The sequence below is a fragment of the Miscanthus floridulus genome, chromosome 15 (assembly GCF_019320115.1).
Source record: "Miscanthus floridulus cultivar M001 chromosome 15, ASM1932011v1, whole genome shotgun sequence".
NCBI lineage: Eukaryota > Viridiplantae > Streptophyta > Magnoliopsida > Poales > Poaceae > Miscanthus > Miscanthus floridulus.
Window position 1 is genome coordinate 21,300,929 of NC_089594.1, and position 18,820 is coordinate 21,319,748.

The 18,820-nt window shown below is 42.9% G+C and overlaps 2 protein-coding genes across 8 annotated transcripts; one reads left to right on the forward strand and one right to left on the reverse strand.

The window, feature by feature from the left end:
• Positions 1-8,965: 8,965 nt before the first annotated feature.
• LOC136509532 (uncharacterized) lies at positions 8,966-17,301 on the reverse strand. Of its 7 annotated transcripts, none has more exons than XM_066504296.1 (15): positions 17,021-17,301; positions 16,539-16,780; positions 15,703-15,814; positions 15,398-15,510; positions 14,837-14,959; positions 14,558-14,733; positions 13,988-14,063; positions 13,820-13,906; positions 10,590-10,670; positions 10,456-10,488; positions 10,312-10,365; positions 9,954-9,995; positions 9,752-9,830; positions 9,563-9,633; positions 8,966-9,468 (listed from the first exon to the last, which is right to left on the reverse strand). In XM_066504296.1, exons 2-15 carry the CDS (start codon positions 16,746-16,748, stop codon positions 9,325-9,327), a joined length of 1,401 nt encoding a protein of 466 aa, XP_066360393.1. In that variant the 5' UTR covers positions 16,749-16,780; positions 17,021-17,301; the 3' UTR covers positions 8,966-9,324. The 7 variants fall into 7 exon arrangements, 4 of the variants coding, with proteins under 4 accessions (XP_066360393.1, XP_066360394.1, XP_066360392.1 ...); XM_066504297.1 differs by having other exon boundaries at positions 16,539-16,877; XM_066504295.1 differs by having other exon boundaries at positions 16,539-16,933.
• LOC136509533 (uncharacterized) lies at positions 11,772-13,362 on the forward strand. The gene is made up of 2 exons (XM_066504300.1): positions 11,772-12,557; positions 12,660-13,362. The coding sequence occupies exons 1-2, from the start codon at positions 11,925-11,927 to the stop codon at positions 13,146-13,148; spliced, it is 1,122 nt and encodes a 373-aa protein (XP_066360397.1). The 5' UTR covers positions 11,772-11,924; the 3' UTR covers positions 13,149-13,362.
• Positions 17,302-18,820: the final 1,519 nt, after the last annotated feature.

The window sequence follows — 18,820 nt, forward strand, 5'->3', positions numbered from 1 at the left end:
CCTCGTCCTAGCAACTGGAATGGGCAGAGTTTGAATGTAGATCAGAACACGTGGGGAAATGCCAGGGGCAAAAAGAAGGCAGATGGTAACTGCCAATGGGAGGAGCAGCCAAGCACTTACAAACGGAAGAAGACAAATGCTGATCATGATTCCTCCTATAACAATGTGATGCCACCATCAGGCAATGCTTGGAATGCTGGAGATGGAATTGGAAATGACTACACATACATAGCATTTCAGTACAACAGAGAATTAAGTAATGTGAAACGCTAACCCAAGATAGATTGAGAAATAACTGTTACAAGACAATAATTTTTCCTAGAGCTTAATTTAATTCTCTCTCTCTAATGGGAATTGAACTGGCCACAGAACTGGTTGCTTGTACTGGTACAAGCCATCCTAGTTAAGCAGCAAACAGAACAAAATATCCCAAGTACCAGCTCATAAGGTGCTAAAGTATAGAAGTTCTCTAATGGAAACTTGATTCATCACAGCCACTCAAGAGTAGTACAAAACAAAAAAAGTCACAAGGCATAGTTAGGGAAGGGGAGAGCAGCGCGGCACGAGACTGTCAAAAGATATTTGAATGCTGAAAATATTATAGTAGAAGCAGCCAAGCAGGCATGCATACTCGGGGAAGGAAAAAACAACAGCAAAAAAGCCATCAATCCCAAGCATGCTCATATTAATCCTAACAATTGAATACTGATTATTGTGGTGCTCTAGCACCTCGTACTAATCCAAACAATTCCGTTGCTGAAAGATGACAACTGCTAATTGTTGTGCAATAACTTAAGAACAAATAACCAGCAAGGTTATGCAAATAAAATTGAATGTTCTAGCACTTTATTGAAGGATAAATAAATTACCCAAAACAATCTGATCCATACTTACAAAATTATGCAAAAAAATTAATAGTGCACCTACAATCAGATGATATACAAGTCAACTAGAGCAAAAATGAAGTGCACAGAATAATCTTACCAAGCCACTATAGTCAGGACTGCAATGACCAACAAAAAGTAAGAACCAACATGACGGTTATTTTTGGAGCATTGATTGCAAACAAACATTTTGATAAGTCAGGACTGCATTCCATGATCTGACTTGCTGAATGACAATAGTGCATACTTAAAGAACTGTACAATAAAAATCAGTTTTGTAACTCAGCTCTTGATTTGCAGTGTTGCACAAAGTAAAAAAATATGGAATTGGAAAGAAGCACACTCCTAATAAAACACTAAAGCCTAGCCTTCTACAACGCATATATTATTCACTTAGAAGACCACAAAACCGGTTGTTAGAATATATGTGACTAGCAACTATTTCAGACGCACCAATACCACTACTGCCCAATACAGGATATCTGTAATTTTGAAGGTGGAGATGGTGGGGTACCTAGCAGTGTGGTGCTTTCTGCCACCAGCAGCCTATCGCTTTATTGTTGTGTCTGCAGCACATGATAAAAAAATATTGATATCCAACTTTCCCCACTCGCTTATCTGTTCGATGATTAAAGGACTGCATCAATCAGTGAAGCCTAACAGCTGTACATACTTAACAAGAAATGTACACTAAAAACAGTTTTCGAAGCCAGATTAGTATGGAACTTGAAATAAGTATACTCCTGAAACTCTAAAGCATATCTATAGTGTTGTGCAAAACACTAAAATGGTCCTAAAGACATGTGTAAACAATGAATTAAGATTCATGCAAATAAATAGTTAAACAACATGCTAGCCTCCCAAATCTTATCAAACCAAATATTTTTTCAGTGCTGTTTTAGCTAACACTTGACAACTTTTATGCATGGAACTTGCTACTGCAGCCCATATCAGGATATATAATGGAACAATCATTCATGTGCAGCTCTAAAAATTCAACCAACATTTTCGGAGCAGCTATAAAGTGGCTAACTATAGGCAGTAGAAAAAAATGCATGTAGGACGACAATCATGTGATATTGGAGAAATAAAGAATTCATATTGACTGCACATTACATACCACATCTAATTCTAAAATGAGATTGACAATATGATGGGATAATTGCCAATTTTGACGGTGATCTTAGCCTTCAATACGAATTTGACACTAAAAAACTTCAAACTACATGGAGTCGATATCTTACCATTGGAGCACACAACAAGCCTATATCCAGAATGTGATCAACCAGATTGGAAATGAGTGTAATCAGATTTGCAATGTTGTGCAAAGTATGGAATTAAAAAAAAGGCCGCCACCAGCCTCCACCGCCAGAGCCCAGAGCCCAGATCCGGCCGCCACCGGCCAGACCTGGGAGAGGGAGGGCCGGATCCGGGAGAGGGAGGGGCGGCACTGGGGAAGAAGGTCGGGGAGGGTCGGCGCCGGGGAAGAAGAAGGCCGGGGAGGGGCGGCGCCGGGGACCACCACCACCACGCCAGCACCACGAAGCCTGCCGCCACGCCTCCCGCCGCCAGCCACCACTAGAGCCCAGATCCGGCAGCCACCGGCCTCCACTAGCCGGATCCGGGAGAGGGAGGGCCGGATCCGGGAGAGGGAGGGGCGGCGCCGGAGAAGAAGGCCGGGGAAGGGCGGCGCCAGGGAAGAAGGGGAGAAGAAGGGGAGGGGCGCTGGGGGCCGGGTGCCGGGGAAGAAGAAGGGAGGGGGCGCTGGGGTCCGGGTGCGGAGGAAGAAGGGAGAGGGAGGGGGCGCTGGGGTTCGGATGCTGAGGAAGACGCGGGTGCGGAGGAAGAAGAAGGGAGGGGGAGGGGGCGCTGGGGTAAGAAGAAGGAGGGGTCCTGGTCGTATGAATTTTTCCGTGCATGCGTATGTTTTTCCTGTGCGTTTTAAAATAACCGACAGAATAATAATATTTTTTCTGTGCGTGTATATATTTTTTCTGTGTGTTTTTAAAGAACCGACAGAATAAGTTGCATTTTTCTGTGAGTGCTGATTTTTTCCATGTGTATTGTCACGCACAGAAAAATTATACAATTATTCTGTGGGTTTTCGTATTTTTCTGTTGGGATATTTTAAAACCGACAGAAAATCATAATTTTTCTATGTGTGCCGAAAAAACGCATAGAAAAATTCATCACCCATAGAATAATTCGAGTTTCCAGCAGTGCAACGTCCATCCTAGAGCTCCATGGCCAGCTTGGGTGCAGTAGCATCCCACAGATACATTTTGCGCTCTCTCGGTAGCAGTAGCATCCGGCAGCGTGACACTAATGCCGACGCCAACGCCCGTCGCTCTCGTTTGTTGGCTGCAAAAATGCAGCGCTGAAGTTCCAGCTCTTCAGCTTCCTGTTGCTGCCCAAGGCCCATCGATTCACCAATTCTTGACCCTGCTGCATGTGAACAGATGAGAAAGAAATCATCAACAAATGCTATGTGTAGAAAATATAAATAGAAAGCATCTAAATCTGATGATACGATGAGTTAATGAATAATCGATATCAGAATGAGTTCTGGCAAGTGAAGCTGAATCAAGCTGCTACTTCTACAGATGTGCAAGTCGTTGCTTGGCTCCAAGCTAGCCAGGTAACTGAGTTCAGCTCAAAGCTGAAGACAAAGGCAATCAATCATTCATATGTCAGGCTAAGGTGTGCAGTACAACTGAGTATAGTTGAACCGTATAAATCACATTTTAAGCCACAAATCTTTTGTTGCAAAAATGAACACATATTCTAATTAGCCTGATGAAATTTGTAAGATCAGCACACAAGCAAACACAATTTAGCACTATTTAGATCGCACCAAGCAAATGAACCTGCACTCATGGCAAGATGCTGCCGGTGGAGCAAGCATTAAAAAAAGCAAGGGGTGGGTGAACACATTGACGGGTCCCTTGTGATAGGTGGTGCATTTAGGCACGACAATCTAGCTCATAGTGCATAAGAGATTAGTTCTTAACATGGATCAGTTGGGATTTGGCTAGCACCTGTCATGCTCCACCAGGAGGTCGAAGTGTTTGCTTTAGTGCAGATTCTTGTATTAGTTTCATATATGATGTTATGTAGTGATCACAAATGTCTGTATTTAAAGTTGTAAATTTGAGCTTTTCAGTTTATCAAGGTAGGAAAAGATGAGTTTTTTACAATTACGGATGCCATTATTTGTGACAAATGAAAACAAATTCTATCGAATGAAAAGTCATTTTTCAATATCAAATATTTGACGCACAATTTGCTTTGTTAAGTCATTTCCTAATGCCTGGTGAACGAAGAATAAAAAAAATCCAAAAAAACACATGGCAAAAGTTGCCTCAAATCACGGACATCAAAAGGCTACATGGGAAAAAAATTACGGATATAAGAAAACTGCGCAAAAAAACTGGCCACGGACATAAAAAAGCTGCACGAAAAAAAAAAATCACGTTAAAAACCAGCCTAAAAAGCATTGCCGAAAAAAAAGTCTAGTCAGGACGCAGCCTGTAGCTCGCTGGGCTGTCAATGTGTCTGGGTACTGAATAACTAATCGGTACCCGGGTACCAAATAGGGTATAGTATTGATATATGGTACCTGGGTACAAATAGCTATTCAGTACCCAGCGTCATATTAAGCAGGCAAACTGGCCCACCCTGCCGTTCGGGCCTGAGGCTCGTAGGCCCGGCCCACTTCGTTCGGCCAGCGGCATCTCAGCTCAAGAGCTCCACCCCCACGTTTTTTGCGGTTTCATTTTTTCATAGGTCCGGTCTGCTCGATCTGGCTCCTGGATCCCTCACCCCCGCCGGCGCCGCCTGTTCGCTACCTCGCCCTACCGTCGCTTAGCGCCTCACCGTGCCATTCTCGGCCGGCGTGCCCCGCCGTCCTGCCTCACCGTGCGCTAGCGTCCCACCCCGCCGTGCGCTAGCGTTCTGCCCCGCCGTGCCATGACTGAGATCGTGGATTCGACTGCAACCGTACCCGCTCCTCCGCCCAGCCCGGCCCCTCATGCACGGAGTTCATGATGGTGACCACGGCGCAGACCCGTGCCCTTACCATCGCGCATGATGAACCCCGTTGAGGAGCGGAGCGCGGCCCTGCGTCAGATCCGTTCCTCCTTGCGATGCGTGATGTCGTGGCCGGAGCTTCGTGGCGTCGGCGCCATCTTGGCAGTTCTTTCTCCGCGCCACGGTAAGCAGCTGACCCGTCCTCTTCCCTGAACTTCAGAATGGGTTGGATCGTGGCCCTAAAATCTCAGCTATTGCAGTTTCCTCTGCCTCAGCTGGATCCGGAGGTGGACACAGGCATGTTTGATCCGGAGGAGAATAACTGAGACAGATCGTTAATCAAGCCCAAGGCAATGTTTGACTCTTCAGCCCCTCGTTTTTTTATGTGCCAATTGATAATTTGATGTTCGTTTCTAGAGAAATGCCCGATACTTTTTGTTTTTTTATTTGTCTTTTTTGTCAAATGTATGTTGTTTCATCAGATTATGAGTGCTATTATTTTGGTTGTTCAACTATGGAATGAAGCGACCAAACCAATATGAAAATTTTTATTTATAATAATTTTTGTAGTTGCAGACTACACAACAATTCCCATTTGGTTCCACGGAGAACTACAGGATGCCTGAAGGTAGGAATCACTTTGGTCCCTCTAATTCCTTTTTGCTTTTTACTAGATGGGTCATGCTTTAGTTAAAAGGCTTTGCATGTGTCAATGTTCTAGTTATATATATATATATATATATAGTACGACCAATGAGTGCAGTGCAGGTACGGTGCAGCTAAATTAATGTTCTGTTCATCTGGGTGATAAGCGATGGCTAAAAGTACTGTTGGCTGATTTGTTGTAAAAGAAAAATATTATTCGTTGATTGAAAAAGTATGACTTATAAGTCAAACAAACATGGCGTAAAACGTCAGCCAGTATCTTATCTTATCATCATCATGTTCTAAAGCATGCATGCATTTGCATTGACACACCCAAGAAGGGATATGCTTGCCGAGCTGGCTGTTCAATTTGTCGTCCATATCCCACGTCCTGGGAAGCATTAGTGTGTACAAGGGATATGGATCTGATCAGACTGGATAAGACACAAGTGTGTACCGGAGGATGCTATCATGCTATGCTAGTACAAAAAGAGAACTATTAGTAATGCAAGCATCAAGGTTACGTTTGCGAATTGCGATATCGATGACTGAGGGGCTGCTTGGTTGCGGCAGCAGCCTCGCCTCGCCTCGCCTGGCTGCATCAGCGCGAGCCACGAGGAGCTTGCCCGATGGAGCGAGCCGAATTGGCTCTCTCGCAGGAGCCAGGCAAAGCTTGCCCGTGCGGTCCCAAGGTGAGCAAGCAAAGAAACCAAACGGCTGTCTTGGTTTGCTAGCCTGGCTCACAGTGACCAGCAAACCAATCAAGCAGCCTCTGAGATGTTACTGGCGCAGCAGACAAGCGATTTCTTTAACAAATGACACCAGTAGATTATTATATATATAAATAAAAGTAAGAGCAAAAGTATCCTCCGCCGTACCTTTTGGACTAGGGAGCAGTTTTTAATTGCCAGTGTAAGCGATGAATCGAGGTGTTGAGCAATGCAACGCGTTCACTACTGGTTTGCAACAAGGACAACCATGAAGTGAAGCAAAAGGACCGAGGACACTGCATTTGTATTAAACATATTTAGGCCGGTTCGATTACTTGGAAACGGGTGCCTGAAACGGTTCTAGCTGGAGCGACAGGTTCATTTACAGCAAGCAATGATCAGCCGGATTATTTCCTACCCTCAATCCACCAGATAACGATAAACGGATAGCAAACCAGTGAGATACCAGACCAATTATTTCAGGTATAATCAGAATTATCTGACAAGATAATCATTATCAACAACTATTATTAGTAAATATCAATTAGGGAACCAATGAACCAACCAAATCACAGGTGATATTTTTTTCGCTGAAATTTGGCTTATACTACTGCTTATGCTGATTTGTTACGAGAGGAAAGTATTGTTCGTTCGATGAAAAGTACCGCTGAAGTAGTGCTGAAAAACAGAGCGAAACCCAACTTTTATAAACAATAAATAAGAGCACCAAAAGCGTGAACCCACACGACATAGGAAATGTGGATACCATCTTACAAGTTTAGTAAACACATACCAAAACTAACTTTACAAAATTGTCCAAATATGATGACAGAACACCAAACTATAAACCGGAAGGGACAATCAAAGAAGGTCCTCAACTTCCAAGTCTTCACTATGAACCTTATAGCATTAACTAGAATTAGTTATGTGTCGACAGTGTTGTCATGCCAAGTAGGTTAGATAAGTATTTGAAGTCAGGTTTCTTGGTTCTATATGTTCGATGTTTCTATTTTATCTTTTTGTATCTCGATCATTATCGACATATGTCGATAATTTCATTCAAATTGTTCCATTTCCGATTTTCAGTGAATCATGTTTCTGCTCCGTTTTCGGTCTTCCCGGACTTCGTTTTTTATTTTATTTTTGTAATAAAATATTAAAGTGAAAATGGGAGAGGGTTTCATCCCTGCCAGTAACTACTAGATAAGATGGAAAACGAATAGTAAATTGGGTTGCTTCACACAAATTCCAGAATTAGCATCATCCGACAGGGTACGCATTATTATGAAGCACTGTTTAAAGTGACATACTCCATATGCACTTTTGAGGGGCACAACAGTGGAAGCTATTGCTTTCACCGCCAAGGAAGCTATTGCAACAGGACCACAGGAGACATAATTTCTCATGCTTCCATGCCAACAAAAACACGCACTGAACTGGTTGGTACTGATCTTGAATTAAAATTTGTGTGCAGAAACATAGTCACGTTTTAGTGACACACTACAGTTATTTTTTTATTTGACTAGTTTTTATTAGTTGCGTGTCTTTTTTTACCATTCCGTATAGATCTCTCTTTTTTTATGATCGATCGGTACTTCCTCCGTGTCAAATTATAAGATGTTTTGTTTTTTAAATACGATAGTTTTTGCTATGCATTTAGATATAAAATATATCTATATAAGAAAACTGTGTATCTATAAAGTCAGACCATCTTATAATTTGAAATAGAGGGGTTGACTTTTAGCTCTGATTAAAGCGAATGCAGTGGTAGTAAATACTATAACATGAAGATAATAGACAGATGGCTTAGCTTTTCGTGGCCTTCAAAAGTTGAACAAAATCTCTGAAAAAAGAGCTGTGAACAAGCAGAGCCAACTAACCATTACCAGATCACGGTATCACTGGTCGAGGAAAGCCTGACCAAGTTAAATACTACTTTGCATGTTATGCCATGCTGCAAACTGTAATCTATAATCATGTCACTTTTACTGGACATGTTCTTGTGTTGCAACTGCTTTGATACTTTATTATTAGTTTTTGTTTGTGGCTTCTTGCCACGCTAGCAATAGTATATACCAAGATGAGATACTGTGCACGTTGCAAGCCTCTGACATGTTGCCAAGTGGGAGTATCCGAAACACAAGTGTCAATTAGCTAGTGACGTGCTGCGTGCCGAAACTGCGTGCCGCTCTGATTCCATCAGTGGTTCATCGTGTCGGAACAAGATGCCAATTACGCATAAAACAATTTAGTGATGCTAATGCATGCAAACATGAAGGCCACGTAAGTGATGATGATGACTGAGTTGTTCCTGACGCAGCAAAGTGCAGACAGGAACAGGACTAGCTAGTATAAAACTGAGCACATGTCTCATCGGCCGCCGCATTTTCTGACCAGATCGATATCAGTTTTTAACTTGCTACCAATGCAATGCAACTTGTAAATTATCAGTTGAGAAATGCGATCTGTTTACTGCTAATTGACACAAGAAGGTTTGCAACACGGACAGCCTCAAACTGATGCTGAAAAGGCAGAAATGGAAACGTAGGCTTCAGTGAGCATAGACCATTGCACGTACTAAATATTTGGGAACTGCAGAACTGATTCTTTCCAGCACGTCTAAGGCCTTCGCTTTGCATATACAACTAGGATTGCTAACTGAATTCTCCTTTTGCCTTACGACTATTCAGCTCACATATAAGGAGAGACATGTAGTAAATTGATCAAGTTGTTTCACACGAATTCCAAAATTAGCACCATCTGACAAGGCACACGCATTATCAAGCACGGCTTAGTGTTACATGAGCTCCTGATGGTTACATGTAAGATGAAAAGAAGCTATCACTTTTACCATCGTCAGCTATGCACCATTGCAACTGCAACCAGAATTGCAGATGCTGCCATACTACCACCAACATGCACTAAACTTGCCGGTATTGTTCTATAGCTAAATTTGTGTGCAGAAACACTACTGATGCACTAGCAGATGGTAAATTGGTGTTAGCAGTACGATTAGCAGATGGTGCAAGAAAATACTTTCTTGCTTTTTTATCTGATTAGCAGATGGTGTTATTAGCAATACGATTAGCCAGAAGAGGTGCTTGCTCTACCTCCTCGTCAGGCTGGCCTGAAACAGCAACTTCGGAGCATTTGTCCTTTCTTTCTGGAATAAGCGTCCAAGCGAAGCATAAGGAGATTGCCTGTAAATGTATTTAGCATTAGAAAAACTGCATGTTCAGATATCCAGTTGTAAAGCCATATTAACCATACTGCAAAGGAGAAAAAGGTCCTAACCAAGAAGAAACCAGCCATAAGGAAACTGAATCCTCTGCAGTTGAAGGGGGCTTCGGGTGAAATGAAGTAAGCTGAAAGACAAGAATGGAAAAGGATCAGACCAGAATACTACACTCAATAAAGAATGGAGCGTGTAGAGTCAGTCCATAGGATTAGGAACAAACAATGAATTTGTAAAATAGTGCTAACAGGTCAGTGGGCTCATGTATAGAGGTGCCAGCAATGTAGCCATCGACTGCATGGTTCCAACGAACCCTTGTGCCTTTCCCTGTGAATTTGTATTTTTAATAAAAAAAACAAAACTATGCCAGTAAGACAGAAGATTAGACTAAAATGTTTCATTCTTCAATTACCAAAACAAAACAAAGACAGGTAGCGTATGTATGGGTACCTGATCAGTTGAAAGTACTTCCCCAGAAATTATTGCATAGGTCTGCAGATATGCATATTTATGACGCAAGTAAGTGTACAAGTATCACTTGAATGCAGAGAGGATATGTATGATGCATGAATCGGTGCTGCAAAAGTTTCAGCCAGTGCCTTCCTTCAGATAATTTTTAACCATGAAACTCTGTAGATTTGCATACTTTCCACATGCATGCACAAAAGCATTGGAACACACTGAATATGTAACTGGTGAATTTGATGCTGAGACAGTTTAAGTCACAGAACATCCTTCTGTGAAATTATAACCACGATTTTTTTTGTTCCATACCACCACTCAGAACCAAAATACAAGATTGACTTACAGCTGGTTTGGCCAGAACACAGATGACACCCAGCGAAGAGCAAATATAAGGCACCTGCAAAACAGATGCAAGTTAAACAAAACAATTTTTTGCAATTGTACAACATAAACCCATCACAATGCATGTCCAAGCTCAAATACATACCCACCAAGCCCATGCAACACCATAAAGAAAAGCCTGCAGAACAACTTTTCCTCAGAAATCAATAAACTGAATTTTGTAATAGTATACCTTAGATTATTAAAAACATAGCAAATGATCCCGGTGCAATAACTCACATAGGCAATTGATGTGAGTATTGAAATGCATAATACTCCTTTTCCACCAATTACACGGCTAAGAAGAGGGAGGACCAAAATCTGCAATTTAGAAACAGTATCACGAACTGCAAATCTAACAAAATGATACTAAGCCATTAAAAATTAGGGCTTATTGGATACACACCATTGCAATTTTCACGATTTTGAATCACGCCACTACAATTCGTCTAATTGGGCTGGTGCCATTACAATTTCGCAAGAGTTTGAAATACGCCACTATCTACGGCTGACTTTTGCCACTTTTGCCATTACAATTTTCATGAGCTGTTGTATTTTCGTATTGCCACTTTTGCCCTTCATGCCACGCAAAAGGATAAGCCGCGACCGTTGACGCGCGACGCGTCTTTCTGTTCGCCGTCCCCGACTCCGCATTCCTCACTCCCTTCCCCAACCCAATCCCTAACCCTAGAACTCGAGAGCGACTGCGAGGCGGTTGGCGGCGGCGGCGGCAGCGGACCTGGTCTCCGGCGGAGGAGGAGTGGGGCTCCACAATCCATGAAGGTCGAGTGGGCTGTGGCAGCGGACCAGTAGCGCGGCGATGGTGCACGTTGCGACAACGGCGGCGGCGCCCGAGGTCGCCGATTGTTCGGCCACGGACGGCACCAGGTACGCTGTTTCGAAGTAGCACCCATACTAGCTGAGGATGGCGACGCGGGTGGAAGCACGGGCGGGCGGGCTGGCGGCGAGGGACGGCACAGCGCGATTCCACGTCCGTGCGAGCGAGCGGCGGCCAGACGCGGTGGGGAGCGGGGAGGCGGGGCGCGCGCCGGCGACGGGAGCGGCCGTGCGGGCGGGGAGCGCGCCGGTGACGCGAGCGGCAGCGCGGGTGCAGGCACGGGCGGGCTGGTTGATTCCGCGTCTGTCTAATAGTGGCTGCTGGTTGCGGTCCAGTAGCCTGACGGGTTGGGGGATTGGGAAGCAGGAGCGGATCTACCAATTGGGGCTGCTTGGCTTCTGTATTTTTTACGTGAGGGATGGTCTTCAGGCTTTGGCAGCGATTCTCCCTTTCCCTTTGCGTCAATTCAGTGATTCCAGGTTCAAAAAAAAAACAGTGATTCCGAAATCTGAAGTTGATTCTCTTATAAGCTGATGTTTGGAAGAGCACTGCCGGGGTACATGGTTTACTTTTGAGTTTTATGAATTAAAAAATGATAAAAATGGTGCTGTTTTTTTAGTTTCCTTTGGACAAATGTTACTTTTCTCGCTAGTATCTAAGATAGTGTTCTTGCGTTCCTTATTTTTAGTGTTCCAATTCAGCCATGACTATTTTGTTATCCTTTGTTTTGTCCTAGGATGTTTTCGTGGGAACAGCCCCTGTGTGCGCTTCCAGATGACATAAATCCATCACTAAAGCATTCTACTTATACTGAACTACTACTAGACCTTATCCTTCCTGATCTAGGAATGCAGCCTGGTCCAGAACCACTAGAACCTACTGATCCAGAACCACCAGAACCTACTGATCCAGAACCACAGCCTAATCCAACAATGCCTAACAAATCCCAATGTGTTGCCGAAGAAGAGCATGACATCTTTGATAATGAAGAAGAGTATGTTGGCGTCGATGATGAGCATATGTACATTACAATTCCACCTGCACAGCCATCTTTGAATGCACAAACAGATTCATCTATGCCTACTAATGCTGCCAATCAAATTGTTCCTGCTGAGGCAGAGGTTACTGATGCAGATCCTGATGAGATAAGGGTCTTACATGATCCTGAGAACCCAAGAATAGAGAAGGGTGCCTTATTTCCTGACATCATCACCTTCAGGAAAGCAGTGAGGCACTATGCAGTGAAGAAAGGTTTTGAGCTTGCTCCTGGCATCAAGACTGACCCTACCAGGTATATTGCAAGGTGTAAGCACCCTGGCTGTCCTTGGCGTATTCATGCTTCAAGGATTCATGATCAGAAAACTATACAGGTATAAACAATTATGTATCCTTGTTATTAAATTCAGTTTGTTTTTTTAATTAAATTCAGTTTGGTTGTGCATAATACTTATTCATGCTTGTCTTTTGTTCAGATTAAGACCCTACCTTTTGAACACGATTGTCCAACCACGAAGCTTGTTGTAAACAAAATGCCTTCTCAAGAATGGGTGTCAGATAGACTGAAAGAATGGTTGAAGAAGAATCCAAGCAAGCGTCCGAAGGCAGCCAAGGAGAAGGTTGAGGGAGATTATGGGATAAAGCTCAAGTACAGTAAGCTTTATTCAGGTGTGCAGCTAGCACTGCAACATATTCATGGTAAATATGAAGAGTCATTCAAATTGCTATTTAATTGGAAAGCTCAGATGGATATAACATGTCCAGGTAGCATTGTAGAGATAGATGTGGAGAAAGTAGGCAAGAAAATGAGGTTTAAGAGGATATTTGTAGCTCTCAAACCATGTGTGGATGGGTTTATAACTGGTTGTAGGCCATTCATTGGTGTAGATGCATCAAGTCTAAATGGTAAATACACAGGACAGTTAGCATCTGCTACAGGGGTTGATGGACATAACTGGTTGTAGGCCATTCATTGGTGTAGAAGTGTTATCTATGGCTTTTGCTAGTCCAAGCGAACCAACATGTGCTTTGTAAGTGACCTGATGTGTTTGGGAACTATGCAACTAGAATGGTGTCCTCTGTATGGATGTTAAGTACAATGTTTGAGAACTATGGATGTGGACCGATGGAATGTTTCCATTTTTATTTCTGGAATGATGAAAATGCATGTTCTGGGAACTATGTGCCGTATGTGCATTACATGTTTCCATCTTTATTTCTAGAATGTAGCATGTGCGCTTGACATGTCACTGCATGTTCTGGGAACTATGCGCCAAATGTGCATTGCATGTACTGAAGTTGATTCATAAATAAACTAAACAAAATGAGAGAATGGCAAACCCAAGTGCTTCACTTCAGATAACAGCCGGCGTCGGGACATTATCCTTTCGCGGGAGGGCAGAAAGGTCCATACGCAAATATGGTGGCCTCCTGTAGCCCTGACAGTGGGTCCAAGACGGCATGGAGCGTAGACAATGGCGTATTTCAAACTCTAGCAGAATTGTAATGGCACCAGCCCAATTAGGCGAATTGTAGTGGCGTGTTTCAAAATCGTGAAAATTGCAATGGTGTGTATCCAATAAGCCCTAAAAATTATGGTGACCAACGGGGTACTAATTAAAACTAAAAATTTCACCTGGGAAAAGATCGAACCAATATCTACCACCATTAGAATTTCTGAGAACTGATCCTTGTCAAAGCCAAATACTGACTTGAGGTAGTACTGGAAAAATGAAATGAAATGAAATGAAGTGTGCAATTCGACTAGACACTGTCATGAAGTAGAAAGTAGGAAAATAATTACCAGAAGGACATCACTGATGCCCATCATTCCCAATTCATAGAAGAAGGAAATGAATGTGATTCTCCTAAGTGTTTCACTATAAACACAATAATACAAGTTTAACAAAAATTGCATTAGCAGTTGCTAAACACTGGCTGACTTGAAAACTAATTGATTGTCATTGTATCAAAGTTTCCGAGCATGAATAGATGAATAAGTACTGCCTTATTCTTAATGGAATCAGTAAGTCTGCTGCTCATTCCTGTAGGCCCTTCATGAATGAAGGAAGAAGTTTGACTTAACTCTGACAGAACTTTCAAGATAGATATTGCTGAACTCATATAAAACTTTATACATATTTTTTTTTTAAAAAAAAGAGCCACAGAAAAAATACCTTTGCAAATATTTCTGGGACACATCATTTTTGTTGTTAATAGTTCAAATACAAGTTTATTATCAACATTTCTTATATGAGAACTAGGAGGGAGCCCTAAACTTCTTATAGGATTTGACATGAAATTTCATGAATTCCTTGAGTATTAAACATCTTTAATGATAAAGTCAACTACATACTGTGTGCAGAAGCCTTACCTGTTTTTGATTATGCTAATGTTCTCCTTCATACAGTTCCAGCGTTGCTGGGGTAAACTAACAACCAAAGATGACAAAGTCAAACGCTGACAAGGCACCGAGGGAGCTCTTTGGACTGTCTCCACCAGGTACAGTTTCATGTAGAGCACAGATAATACTGACAAAACAACTGATACCTGAAAAACCATGGTCCAGGACTTGTAAGCTGAAACTTGCAAAGAAGAAAAAAATAATTAACAATATGATGCGACTAAAAATAAATAATTCAACTAGTGATACCTGAAAAATCCAACTCTCAGGAAGAAACCTTGAACAGATGTTTCCTAAAGCGTGCGAAGCAGAGAAAATTCCTGTCAGGATACCAAAGGCAGCCGCCCTCTTTGATGGTTCAACCACATCCGCCTAATTCAGGGGAACATTTCAGACTGTCAGATTGCATATCTTTATTCACAAGCAACATAACAAATGTATAGTGGTAAACTTCTGTTTGTTTTTATCAGTTATATTCAATTAATCACAAACAATGCCACTTGAAGGATCTTATAACATAGGTTTGTTGTCTTTCCATGCAAGTAACTGACAAACTCTAAAACAAATAATGTTGATTTTTTTTGTGGTTTATCCATTTAATTAGTGACTTTGACAACACAAGATAACTGGGTTCTATCTAGTCACCAACTTCAGTCAAGGCAATAGTTCATGTAAAAAAAAAGGAAAAATGATTTTACCTTAAAAAAAAAGATGCATACGAAGACTTCAATTGACAATACAGGAGCAGTTCAACCACTGACATGCCATTTTTTTTTCTACAATGGAGAAAAATTTGAAACTATTTCTCACCGTGTATGTAACAGCAAGGCATATTATGGTTCCTTGGCCGATCATGTATGAAAAAGTACGCATAACAAGGTAGACATGTACAGTAGCCCTTGAATTTTTCCATGCAAGCAGAGCTGCAGGCATGAACACCAATTAACATCCACATCAAATGGACAAATGAACACTTTACTGAAAGGAACAAGCATAGACGTGCTCCATGGTCAAATTAAAACTTAATCCATATGAATTGTCTTGTGTGACTAGTTGTGAGGCCTACAAATTGAAGGGATCACATTAGTAGTTGAGACAACAAATCGGAAAATTACCAAATGGTATTATGGAGGTGGAGGCAGAGAGGAGGAGGATAGGCTTGCGGCCATATTCATCTGCTAGCTGACCCATCAGAGTGAGCCCTATAGTCCTGAAAATGCCCCCAACCTGCACTCAATACATTGAATTGAAACTTGATTTCCAGAAAAAAACAAATCAAAACCAGCACAAATGAAATTGTTTATCCTGTTTCAATGTTTTACTTGTTTAGCTGAATTATTGTACTTGGCTCAAAGAAACACTATCTCCTTCAGGAAACAAACAGATTTACCATATCAACTGTTCTGTTGCCAAAGCAGAAACATCCCTCAATGATCACCATGTAATTCTGATTGCATAATTTCACCAACTTAGTCAATCTATGTGGCAGATGCATGGTCGTTTTAGTAACTAACTACAAAGAGAAGAACACTGATACGGAAGGATGTGTACTCAGGCGATATAGATAGATAGACAGATTCCAGGGAAGTCCCCTGTGCAGGGGCGTAGCGGGCACACTGATGATAAAGTTGACGAATGCCATCTGCTCTTTAGCCACCTAGAACAGCACCATCCCCACCCCACCCCCAGTGGTGCTCAATTAATGGGTCAATTAAAAAAAATCCTAACATATACCCAAGCTTTACATACTCTGCAATAAGATCTGCATATGGCATTGCTCCTTTGACATTTTGTTGAGCACTTGTGGCTTTTGGCAAGATTCGTAATAAGGCAGCTTAATGTGTTTCGCTTTCACTCGTGTTGCGTTAGCACTTTCTTTTCCTAGAGAAACCAAGTTGTTATGCTGGAAACAATAGTGCACAAACCAAAATCGTATAGAGACGAGACATACCGAGGACTGAAGGCCGGTGAGGTAGATAGCCTCAGAGCAGGGCGTGGAGGCAGAGATGGTAGCACTGAGGGGGCAGAGCGCGGTGGTGACCTTGTCGACGAGTGCAGGCACGATCATCTCCTCGGCGACCCCGTACAGCACCATCCCTACTAGGAGGTGCAGCAACGGCCTCATCACAACTCTCATCTCGTCGCCTCCAAGGCAACCCATCTCCAGATGTCCTTCCCTTCCCTTGAGCAATCCTATATATGTTCAGTGCCCACTTGGTAATTACCCAAGAGGAGGATTTATATCTTTTTTTGTTTGAAAAAAGAAATAATTAAGCACAAAATGCACGAGCTGCAACGTAGAGGAGGAACGCTTTAGTAGCTTTTCATCGAGTGTAGCAGGTGGAGCTAAAAAAGGACAGAGGGGTCGGTCGAGTGCCATGTCGGGCAGGCAGTAATAAGTAAATTCAGGCGATGGATTGAGATCAAACGGACCTTCTGTTGACTGTTACTTGCGGTCGGTACCCTCTTTCTCGCGCGACCTCCCTTCCGGCGCCACAGTCTCCGGCCGCCCGCCGCCGACGGGCTAGTTCTGGGCCGGTACACGGAGACTGGACCTTACAAGGAGAAGGAGGCCGGGTGCGCTGTGGCGCTGCCTCCGGAGCTGACGCAGAAGAAATTCGGTGTCCGGGGACCGGGGAGGGGGAGGAAAGGGACGAGCCGACGAGGCGCAGGAGGAGACAGGCGGCGCCGGACGCGAGGACGGCAGGGAGGTAGCGCGTAGGGGAGGCGGGAGCCGGGGAACGGGGCTTGGCGGTATTTTTATTTGTTTTTTTTTCTTTTTTTTTCCATTGGTGCACCGTGAGTCCGTGACGGATGCTTACATCATGTCCGGAGCTGCTCAGCTTGTGCTTAAAGATGGCAATGGGGACCGCGACCCGATACCCGACGGGTATTTACTGCATTAGGGTCTAAATTTGGACTAAACACACTACCCACGGGTATGTAAATAGACCAAACCCTTCACCCATCGGGTACGCGAGTATGGGTATGTTCCAGCAATCCCCGTACTCGTTTACCCATGGGTGAAAAATACCCGGCCCAAAGGATATTTATGCAATTCCTATCACTACAGTGCATCTGAATCTACATTCAGCACTAGTGGGAGAGTACTTAGTGAGCATCGCAGTAGGCTAACTTCAAAAATGATAGAGGCTCTTATGTGCTCACAAAATTGGCTGTGGAACAAGTATAAAAGTATGTCCATTCTCTTGTTTTGTAGTTTGATTCTTTTTACTTTGATTTTATCTAATTGCTGGTTTTCCTTTTTAGTTGACAACAAGGAAAAAGAAGCTGCCACCTTCTGGTCTTGCCTCCAAAGACATTCAAGAGGGTCTACAGGAACTTGAACTTTGAGCAAATCAAGTTGTCTCCAACTCGAAGGAAACCAACACATCAACAAGACAGCAATCGACCATCATATTTGTTGAATTGGTGTCCTACATATGTTCACTGCAATGAACTTGGAGATTTATTTATGTACCCCTTTTGGCTATGTAATATAATGATTTATGACATAATGACTTTGTGTGATGGTGTAATGTGACTGCTGGTTGTAGAAGATATTATTATATGCTATTATTTATCTAATTTTATGTGCTCTGGTTAGTGGTGGTTGCTGTTGAATTGTTGATTTTCATGTGCGTGAATAAATTATTAGTGGGTACGGGTGGGTATGATTTACCTGGCCAGGTATGGGTCTGGGAAAAATTCCCCACCCATGGTGGGTATGGGTATTCTGGCGGTACCAAATTTTTATGGCGGGGATAGGTCTGGAGTGGCCATACCCGATGGGGATTTACCCATTGCCATCCATACTTGTGCTCCACAATACTCTCGTTTGGTCTTGTTAGCGCACGGACGTCCGTTTTTCATGCCTGAAGTCCGTTTCTCGCACCGTTTCACCCACGTGGGGTCTGCGCTGCCCCGAACGTCACCAGCATTGAGAAGAAGGAGAGGGGGTGACGGGCACTGGGAGGAGGAAGAGACACCGAGGCGAGGCAACAGAAAGCGAGGAGGGAGATGCAACACCCGATGTATTTTTTGAAACATCCAGATGCAACACTTGCAACGTACGTCTGAAGGCAGATGAAACACTTGAAATATTTATATGAAACACTTGCAAAAACACATGAAAAACACTTGAAACCCATTGTAAAACATATGCAACATCTAGATAAAGCACTTGCAACATATGTGTGAAACATATGCAACATCAAAATAAATACGCTTACA

What these genes read in the sequence shown, in the direction of transcription:
- LOC136509532 (XM_066504296.1), bottom strand. Translation starts at nt 16,748, where the DNA reads ATGGGTTGCCTTGGAGGCGACGAGATGAGAGTTGTGATGAGGCCGTTG. An exon ending in TACTCACATCAATTGCCTAT is followed by an intron (nt 10,489 to 10,589) that starts GTGAGTTATTGC and finishes GTTGTTCTGCAG; the next exon opens with GCTTTTCTTTATGGTGTTGC. An exon ending in GTGTTCTGGCCAAACCAGCT is followed by an intron (nt 9,996 to 10,311) that starts GTAAGTCAATCT and finishes GCATATCTGCAG; the next exon opens with ACCTATGCAATAATTTCTGG.
- LOC136509533 (XM_066504300.1), top strand. Translation starts at nt 11,925, where the DNA reads ATGTTTTCGTGGGAACAGCCCCTGTGTGCGCTTCCAGATGACATAAAT. An exon ending in ATGATCAGAAAACTATACAG is followed by an intron (nt 12,558 to 12,659) that starts GTATAAACAATT and finishes TCTTTTGTTCAG; the next exon opens with ATTAAGACCCTACCTTTTGA.